The sequence below is a fragment of the Argentina silus genome (genome assembly GCF_951799395.1).
Source record: "Argentina silus genome assembly, chromosome: 15".
In the NCBI taxonomy this organism is placed as follows: Eukaryota; Metazoa; Chordata; class Actinopteri; order Argentiniformes; family Argentinidae; genus Argentina; species Argentina silus.
The window spans coordinates 6,899,975-6,910,324 of record NC_139669.1 but is presented as its reverse complement, the minus strand read 5'-3'; the positions used below and the strand labels follow the sequence as shown (position 1 = coordinate 6,910,324).

Sequence of the window (10,350 nt, the reverse complement as noted above, 5' to 3'; positions counted from 1 at the left end):
CACACACACTTGCACAGTATTCATCAGTATTCATGGCTGAGGTTTTATTACATCCTAGTTTTACTGTTAATGGTTTCATCAGGTGAAACCCCCAGAACTGACTTATAAACTGCAGAATGTTTATGATGTCAATAAAGCCTGCTTTTACCCAGGGCCCAATATTTCAATACTGAAATACAGAATGATCCAGATTATTTTTTTTGCTGTCCAGGATCAGATCGAGCTGGCTGATTTCTCCTATACTACTCAAAATCTGCCAGACAGATCTGATCCTGGATAGCATTCTGATCTAGATTAAAAGTTAGGCCCAGTAGATAGATACCTTGGTTTAGAAACTATTATATTTACATTTATGGCATTTAGCAGACGCCTTTATCCAAAACGACTTACAACAAATACATTTGTTTAAGTAAGTGAATCATTTATCCATCAGTCATCATAAGATGAAGTAATCAATGCTCAGACCAGGGGCCATAGGCAGTCACAATGCTAGAAGAAGGATTTAAAAAATAAATAAATATTATTTTATTAACAAGAGAGAAACTTGTACAGGGGGGTAGTGGGGGTGAAGAGGTCTTTAGGAGGGACTGTTAAGATGTAGCCTGAAGAGATGGGTCTTCAATCTACGGCGGAAGATTGGTAGTGACTCTGCAGTCATGACAGCAGTGGGAACTATGTAGAGGATCTCCTAACAGGCTTGGTTATCATGACAGATGTCCCTCATGAATATATTGATGTTGGTATACTGTTTACGGTATCTCCTTCCATACTTAATACACAAGGGACCAGTTGGCTCCGAAGCAGATGTCTGCATGCATTTGCTTGTTTGCTGGATTGACTTACATATAGATTTTCTCTTGGTGGCAGCTGGGTTGTGCACAGAATGATGAATGTGTATTGGAGGCCTTCTCATTGATCCATATCACATAAAAAGCCATCTGCGTTGATAAAAAGCAGAACATCTTGAACACTGCCTCATGATTAACCACTCTTAGATTTCAGTTATAAATGAAATATACGTATTAACTATCACTAAAGAACACCGTGCTAATTTGGAACAGACATAGAGAAAAAACACCACAAACACACAATATCAATGTCATTAGTGTCATCACTTTTATTTAGTTTGTGTTCAGTTATTTAAATAACACAGAATTAGGGATGGGTGGCCTACATAATGAGTCTTGTTGATAACCCGAGTCCTCACCGTGGTACCCAAAAACAAAATTAATAGGTTTATGCTGTTTTTTCAAGAGCAGGGCCAGATATACTGTGGGGTTGACCAGGGTTCACCCACCCAGGTTGAAACCCATCCATGACAGGGAGAAGGTTATTACTGCCCAAGGTGCCAAGTCACCATTAGAGCAGGTGTCCCTGTCAATCAAAACACACACACATGTAAATACCCAGACATCTGCTCATGCCGTCAGGCCTGTGTGAATGTGCCCGGGGACAGGGGGGGACACACTCCTGCGTGTGCTGTGATCCCACTATTGACATCAGGGGAGGCTGGTGGAGGTAGAAATCGGAGGACAGGTTCATTGTAATGTGTGTGTTTGATGCCATTCCTTATTCCATTCCATGCATTACAATGAGCCCGTCCTCCCATTTCTATGCATGCACATGGTGTAAATAGACATTGGTGACCCCTTAGTTGAAATACAACACCCGCTGAGGGTTGAAGTGCACTGGTAACGTTTACTGCTAATTGCTTCCATCACGTCAACAGGCTATTATGCTGTGTTGTTGTTTACTGTGTGGTCCGACTCTTACAGTAGCGGTAAGAAGCAGAGGGCAATGACACCTGATCAGGCTATTAATGTCAGTTAAATACTGTGTGCCGTAGGAATTCAACGAATAGAAGTGCAAAATCAAGTGAAACTTTAACAAAAGAAAAACAAAACAAAACTGAAAATGTGCATGTGCATTGGATTAACTTAGGTATGTGGAATACAGGCCATCCTCTGCAAGGTCACTTGACAAACCCTCTCTTCTGATCCTAGTCTTCTATCCGAACCTTGGTTAAGCAACCAAACATCTGACAGCAACATTCTCTCAACCTCTTGTGGAATAACTTGCCGTTAAACCTTGTCTATACCTTCTTCGCACACAGATGTTTGTCTCTAAAACGACACAACAGCATTTCACAACATCATTTCATTTCGTACAGTACATGTCTGGTTTTAGCAATTCATAATGCTGTATTTGCTGTCCACAATCTTTGTTAGTTTGCCATTGGTGCAAGACAGTTACTGTATTTGAACAGTAACATTGTGTAAGGCACTATTCAATCAAACACGGTTTCCAGGTCAGGATAAGGCCAAAGCAAATGTTTCCCATTGTGAATATAGGTTTGTTGAGTGAATTAATCCAACCATGGATTCCCACTGCACAAGAATTTCGACCTATCCCAGAAATCCGGTTTGATTCAAAAGGATCTTAAGCGTCCCATCGATTAACACACCTACATAAGCCTTCTCATTCAACACTCTGTCTACCCCTCTATCCATCACACTGTACATTCATTTGAACAAAAGCAGTACGTAAAACAACATATATACACAGAGGTGATACATGGATTATTGCACTGCCATGATTATGCATAAGAAGCTTTTTTTCCCCCTATTCAAAGCATATACTGTAAGTGTACGTTTTTGGTACATTTATGATATATCATCAAAACCACAATGCCAGCTTTCCTCAAAACATACAAAGGTTATGGAATGTTAAAGAAACTACTACTGTACCCAGTCTACTTCTTCTACCTCATTCACTGAAGAGTATAGTCCGTTCTACTATTACATCAACTTTCAAAGGAATTTCTTGATGAAAGCATAGTCCAGAATAAGCGATACACAGTATTTACACATTCCTGGCTCCCTGCAGCCGCACATCCATAGATCTCTCCCCAGTTTGACTTGTGTCAGACCTGCAAACATCATGTCAATCCATGTTTTACTATATTCTGTACTACTCAAATGTATACCCATCAATATCTAAAAATATACAAAAGAACTACAAAACTGTTTGGGCATTACACACATTCTAATGGGGGGGGGAGGAGTAACACTGTTTGGAAAGCACTGAATCCAGATATTCTCTTTGGCCTTACAGTTTTTTGGTACAATCTTAGATAAGATAGTCCTCCGTAAAATACAATAATTAGATTATTCAATAATTAGATTATTCATGTCTGTATCATGAATCTAGGCTACTGTAACATGCATTGAGCCTGAACACAACATCAACTTAATCAATAATCAATCATTGACAGTTACAGACACTACTTTGGATCTTACAATCCCTTCAATTTCCTTTTCGTGATCAAATTTCTATGATTAGAGATTGTCGGAGTGGCTCTTCTGGGGGGATGTCTTAACGTGTTTGGCTCTTTAAGTCATTGGAATGTAGAACCACTAAACAGCAGCGCCATCAGTTTCTCTGCTACATGGCGAGCTAGGAGCTGGTTGGTCCCAGAGGGTGCTGTAAGGGTCATTGGATTCTAGAATTGTCAAAAACCTCCTTCAGTCTCTTCCCTTTTCCTCCTGGTGTGTCTTCACCGTGTGGGTTGAGCTCTTTGTTTTCTCGGCCGGCCCCTGGCTCCCCCTATAGGTCAGTAGAGACACTGCCTCTCTTCACCCTCAGGCTCCCTCCCCACGCCCGGGGGCAGGTGTTGTAGGTGCGCACGCCGGGGGACCTCAGACCCGAGTCCTCTGACTCCACGGAGGCGTCTGAGTCGGTGAGCGAGCGGGTGTTATACAGCCTCACCGGGGAGCGGATCAGCCGCGTGGGAGTGGAGGGGGGGCTGGTGAAGGGGGGCGACTGGGCCCCCAGGGACCGGGACTGGAAGGGGCTGAAGGGAGGTTTGCCGTGTTCATAGACCTGGGTGGAGCCCCCTAGTGGTGAGATGGGGTGGCTGTGCCCGCTCAGCGCACCGGGGGACGGGCTGTTTTTGCGTTTGGCAGCGTTGATGATGTTCTTGGCCAGGAGGCGGTGGTTGGCCTTGGAGTCCTGGTTGCTGACGATGGGCGACTGGCACCGGGTCTCCCAGGGAGGGGAGAGGGGAGAGGTGGCAGTGGATGGGTGTTGGGGTCTGGGGGTGGAAGAGGGATGGGTGGTCTGGTTGACGATGGGGGACTGGCACCGAGATCCCCAGGGAGGGGAGAGAGGAGTGGTGGCAGTGGGTGGGTGGAGGGGTCTGGAGGTGAAGGTGGAGGTGGAGGTGGTGGGTGAGGGATGGGTGGTCTGGTTGACAATGGGGGACTGGCACCTAGATCCCCAGGGAGGGGAGAGAGGAGAGGTGGCAGTGGGTGGGTGGAGGGGTCTGGAGGTGAAGGTGGAGGAGGAGGTGGTGGAGGAGGGTTGGGTGGTATGGAGGCTGGGTGACCAGATGCCACTGGCGGGTCCTTCCGGGCTGCTGAATCGTCTGGTGAACTGGGGCGTCCTGGTCTGGGTGGGGATCTGGGTGAGGGTAGGGGTCGGGGTTGGAGGGGACTCCTTTCTCGTCTGTGGGAAAAGCAGAGATAGTTTTAGACTCCAGGCTAATGTCAATAATAATAGGAAGGACGTATACTTTGTGTTTATGTAGATACTCAGGTCCAGGTCCACTATGGGACGCACAGCTACTACTGTACATACAGGGAGGCTGGTGGAGGTAGAAATCAGAGGACGGGCTCACTGTAACACTGATACCGTTCCTCATTCCAGGCCATGCATTACAATGAGCCTGTCCTCCGATTTCTACCTCCACCATCCTCCACTGTACTGTACATATGGGTTAGATCTATACCGAAAAGACATGATATCAACTTCATGAGGAGAGCCAGTTTATGGAGATGGAAAGATGGAAAGAATGTGTGGCAGCTTGCCTTATAGAAAATGGAGCCATTAGATTGGTAAAGGGGTTCCCAGCCATGATAATGCTTCCCAACCACACTGTATCCAGCATAGATAGACACCAGGGTTAGGGTTGGAGGTAAAAATCAGAGGACAGGCTTATTCTAATGCATGGAATGGAATGAGGGATGGTGTCAAACCACTGACAGACACATGCACAACACTGTGGACTCCGCTTGGTGATTTAAGGGTGTCTTGTTTAACATACATAGTGAATTCTAGCACTAACTATTAATTCCCAAGCCAGTGCACCATTCAACCTCGTTGCCTTGGCAAGACAACAACAACTTGGCTAAAACAGGCTCACTGGCATCCGGGCTATCACCTCCCATCTTTGTGTACTGCTTCAACGCAACTGGACACCAGCCCAGTGATGTACCTGGTCTCTAGTGTCCCTCTCGGGTTACCGTCATTTGGACCAGCTGAGGTGGCTAACCTTTATGGTGGGCTATGCTGTTACGCTGCTGAGGCTGTTGGGTAGCTTTTCACCTTCATCTACTTTAAGCTGCGTTCTGATTAACCCTAACCCTAACCCTAACCCTTCTGAAGAGTGCACTTGTACACTCCCCCTTGTGGATTTAAAAGGAATGGTCTGGTGTAAGGAATATGGCGACAACTCTCTCCAGTCATTGCTTGCACCAATCCAACGCTTTCACTGTAAATGTATGAGGGGAAGGGAAGTTCAAGAGTGCACACTTCTTCTCGGTGAAAGGTAGAGGAATTGGAACGCACCCCTAGTGTTCACAGAGTAGGAAAAACGTGTCCCTGGACACTGATCTGAGGTCAGTTTGTCAGTTCGAGGTCAGGGTATAGGAAGGATACACTGGTCCCATGTCAGAGCCCCAGGGCTCCTTCTATCCAAAGCTATGGTGTGTTTCCCAGCAGACAAGTGAGGGCAAGGCCAGGCTAGGGTCAGTCTGTTTGTCGGAGGGTTTAACAAGCCCCTTGGGGTCTTCTGAAAAGCTAAGACCGGTCTTTAACAAAGGGCAGGGCTGGAATGTCATCACTCATATTCAAGGTGTTTCATCTCAGGCTTCTGAAACCTTTTGTTTCCTCATGTGTGAATGCTTATAAGCATCGTATGTACCCTGCGGTGATGTCTCTTCTCGTTTCAAACTGTGCGTTTGGCAGCATAGACTTAAAACTGTGCTGTATTTTATACATATATGTCAAGGTAAAATATCAATAGTGGTGGTAAAATATCATGGAAAGGTAGGACAGTCAAAGAACAAAGTACTATTTAGTATAGTAGTAAAGGAGAGGAAAACAGGATGATAGAGGGAGGGACGGGGGAAGAAAAGATACAAAGAAGAAGAACCTCATAAGAGGGGGTTAGGATAAAGCTTTAATCAGGAGAGAAACAGTCCAACACAAAAGAAAGTATATGGAGAGAAACAGAATCAGAAGAAAGGAGAGGTATGAGAAACGAAAAACATATGCCCCATTGTTAGTGGCTACAGCTGGCTTCTTTTTTGTTTTTATGCCAGATTATTTAAAATGTTTTTTTGGTTTAGTCATCTATTGTTGATTCTAAGCTGTTCTATGAAAAAAACTAAAAACAAAACATGTAACGTGGAATTATTGCTCAGTCAAGTCATGAAATAATATTTAAGTGCATTATGTAAGATAGCATGCAGTCTGTAAATTACCAACATCAATGGAGTCGAAGCACACACCATATAATTTGGTAGAAAACATTTGAAAAGCAGAGTAAGAGCAGTTTATTCCTCTAAAGACACTGGGGCATTAAGGGAGTTCCCTCACTGCTACTTTCATGTCTGTGAGCGCGGATTAAATGGCAAATCATAGATCATAAACCAGACGCCAGAGCATCTGCTAAAGTGCTTTGTAAGGCTGTGTCACTCTGATGCCTGGAGACTTTGGGGAAAAACAGCGGAAAAAGTGTGAAGCCCATTTCTCATCTCAAAGTTATTTAGAATTGACAGAATATGGGGGTTCTCTAACTCTAAGGAGCACTTAGTGGCTTTAGATTTGGTGACTTGTTCAAATTAAAGCTAACATTCACTCTTAAAACTGACATTAATAAATACTCGGCTGTGGTTTCAAATCTGGAACTACGGTGTGCATGGCCGTGATGTCTGTGTTTGTTGCATAGCAGGCTTGTTTTCAACCACAAAATCATCAAATCCGCAAGGAACTCCAAGAAATATATTTGGCTTTAGTGTATAAAAATAATCTATGTTATGCTTCTGCTGTGAAACAATATATATTCTACTCTGTGTGAGATATCTTCATTAAGGCTCATTATGTCTGCTTTGGTCATATAAACAGAGCATCTAACAGAAGTAGAGAGAGGGCCTCCACACCTGGGGTTCAATCCCTGCCTTCTTGGCAGAGAACGTGGGTCTGGGCGCCTGGTAACCCGACCGCGGCGAGGCCACACGCTCTGGAGAGAAGGGCTCCCTGGTTCCCGGAGCAGCCCTGTCGTGTGGAGGGTAATCCACAGATCCCACCCCTCCGGCTGGGCTGAGAGGCACCTGAGGGGACAAGCTTGGGGCGGGCCTGAAGCGGGCCTGGCTACTGAACTGGGGGGGTGGATTGGTGGGGAGGGAGGACTGCCTGGAGTAGGCCTGGGACGAGACCACAGGCTTGGGAGGCGGAGCTCCCCTGGGTAAGGAGCTGATCGGATCCTTGATGGGGTTCAGAATGAAGAGGGAGGAGTTGAGCTGGTAGGGCTGGTGCCGTGATAGCTCCATCTCTATCTTGGTGCAGCCGTTCTCCAATGGGGGGCTTTCTGGGGGCGGAGGCGGGGCCGGGGGCTGGCTGGGCTTCCTGTGGACAGGCTGTGAGGTCTTGAGGGTCCGCGAGAGCTCAGCGCTGATGTTAGAGTTGTTAGCGATGGCTTTGACCCGACCGGGCATGCTTGACGGGTAAACCCAAGATGGCGGCAAGGACATGGTGGGAGAAGGAGACCTCATCTGGCCCACGTTCTGGTTCTCCAACACATACTTCTCCATCCTGGACTGCCGCTTAGCGAACAGCTCAGCCCCCTTCCCCGTTGCGTTGGTGAGGGCCTGCTCAGGCTTGTGCTCTGCCCTGGCTCTGGTGCTGGAGCTCTTGAGACATGAGGACCACTCCGGCACCATGGCTGCCTCAGCTCGGACCTCCTCCTTGGCCAAGAAGTTAGAGGCCTCAGCCCCGAGAGCCAGGAGCTCCTCCTCAGACGCCAGCTCTGGCACTGATCTGTGTCCATGTTTCTTCCTCTCGTCAGCCCCCTGGACCAATGACAGGAGCTCCGGGTTAGGGGCCACCACAACCTTCTCCTTGAACGTGAACATGGACTTCCTGGTTCCCCGTTTGACCACGCCCTCATCCAGGATGCCCGTTTTGATTGGTGCTTGGGACTTCTGTTCTTCAATGAACTGAGGGACAAAGGTGGCGGGCCTGGGTGCTGTTTGGGGGACGTACTGGGACACTTTTGGTGGGACGTACTGGGACGCTGGTGGTGGGTTGGGGGGGATGTACTGGGATACTGGTGGTGGGACGTACTGGGACACTGGTGGTGGGTTGGGAGGGATGTATTGGGACACTGCTGGGGGAGCAGCGGGAGGGATGTACTGGGACACTGGAGCGGCAAGGGAGGACACAACAGGAGACATTTGGGGTGGGCTGGTGAAGGCTGGTAGAGGAGGGGTGGGGTATGACGGAGGAGGGGGTGGAGGGGAGAATGCTACCGGGCGGGGGCCGGTGAACGTGGGGAGTGGGGGAGTGGAGTAGGAGGGAGCGGGAGGGATGTCCATGACTGGACTCCTAGCCTCTGAACCCTGCACCGTAGGCGGGGAGAAGAAGGGCCTGGCTGTCCTGTTGGTGATGGTGGGCGTCTGCCTGGACAGGGACACAGAGACCCTCCCAGGGCCCTGGGCACTGGGGCAGCCGTTGGGGAGATCTCCAGGAGGAACCGGCTCTGTGTACGACCCATTAATCCCCACTTCCTCTGGGCCGGGGTTCAACTGTACTGGGCTGGTGTTATGGCATTCCGGGGTAATCTCATCCTTCTCTTCACCTTGGAGCTCCCCGTGGACCTCGTCCCTCTTCCTCGCTTCCTTCTCCTCCTCCTCCTCCATCTGCTCTTCTTCTTTCTCATTCACAGGCAGGAAGTGTCTCTCCTGTATGACCCCGTCCACTGCGTCCACCACTTCGTAGATAGGTTCACTGGGATCCTCCATGATGTCACTGGCCTTGTATGCTATCCCAACGGGTGACCAGGGTGGTTTTGTGGCGCTGTTCTTCCGGTTCAGTTCTCTATCCGTCTGCCCCTCACTGCCCTTCTCTTCCCATGTCACAATGTTCAGAGGAGGGCCGTCCTTCTCATTCTCCGCTGGGTCGTCCCCCGCTCCTTCTCCGCAGCTCTCTAGCGTAAAGGCGTTGACTCTCTGTCTGCGTCGGTTGAAGAGCTGGACGCCTCTGGAGTTGGAGTTGGAAGGAACGTTGAGCTGGGCCGCGATAATCTGACTCCTCACACGAGCCTCCTTCAGTTCCTTCTCTGACAGACTAGCACTTCTGGTGAGGCCTGGAGATAAACAAAAAGAGAGAGAGAGAGAGAGAGAGAGAAATCTATAACTGAATAAGAGCAGCGATTGGATGACTTCATAATGCCTTGTGTCTGTCTAGACACAAACAGACAAAGAAAGACACAGAGAGAGAAAGAGAGAGCAGAAAAGAGCTCAGACAGAACGTAATTTCATAAACACAAGAGAAATTCATAACCTCAGAATAGCTTAGGCATGTGCGTAAACTACCATCTAAGCAAACAAAGAAAGCTGTTTCAACAAAAGCTTGTAAATGTAAAAAGAAACAGTGTGAACCAATGAGGACAAATGCTTAACAAGTCTAGGGAGGCATATACTATTTAAAAACCCACATAATAGTTCGGGTACATATGGTTTTGATTGCCCGCTGCACTTTTAATTCCAACCGATGTAGAATGAGAGGCAGAGCACAAATGTCTGGTTTGACATTTCACTTTGCAGACCGGAGCTGCACATAGTCGTCATTAAGGCTAGACTGAATTGTAGACAGTTTGAGAAGATTCAAATAAAAATGTTCACAAGAGAGATGTGAAAAGCTGCTTGACTGAAGCTGAATAAATACAAGCCTTTCTGCAGTGAGGTGTAACCCCCCCCCAAAAAAACTAAAAAACCCTGCACTTTCTGTCATGAAATAGGTCTACAATGGCCATGCTCATTATTTTGAAAATGTGATAAAAACAACAGGCTTTTGTTGGAAATGGCAGTAGTTTATTGTCTGGGCTTAAGAGCTCCATTCCAAGCTGCAGAAGCATTTCCTCTGCCATCTGCACTGGTCCCTCCCAGAGCATTCCTTAACTGCCGAGAAAATTCCCTGCCTGGGCTTCCAACATGCCTTTGGTCATATTCCTTCAAGGCCCTAGCTCAACCTTATTGATAATGAACCATTTGAAATTCAAACAGTCAC

At 47.5% G+C, this 10,350-nt stretch overlaps 1 protein-coding gene across 1 annotated transcript in view; it reads right to left on the bottom strand.

Annotated features, from left to right (window-relative positions):
• Positions 1–1,103: 1,103 nt before the first annotated feature.
• Positions 1,104–10,350, bottom strand: part of synpo (synaptopodin) — a 21,379-nt gene continuing 12,132 nt past the window's right edge. Inside the window, exons 3-4 of the mRNA XM_083686592.1 lie at positions 7,224–9,427; positions 1,104–4,506 (exon numbers count right to left, since the gene is read on the bottom strand). Coding sequence (XP_083542718.1) covers positions 3,607–4,506; positions 7,224–9,427 — 3,104 coding nt within the window. The 3' untranslated portion in view covers positions 1,104–3,606. The remainder of the gene's footprint in view (positions 4,507–7,223; positions 9,428–10,350) is intronic.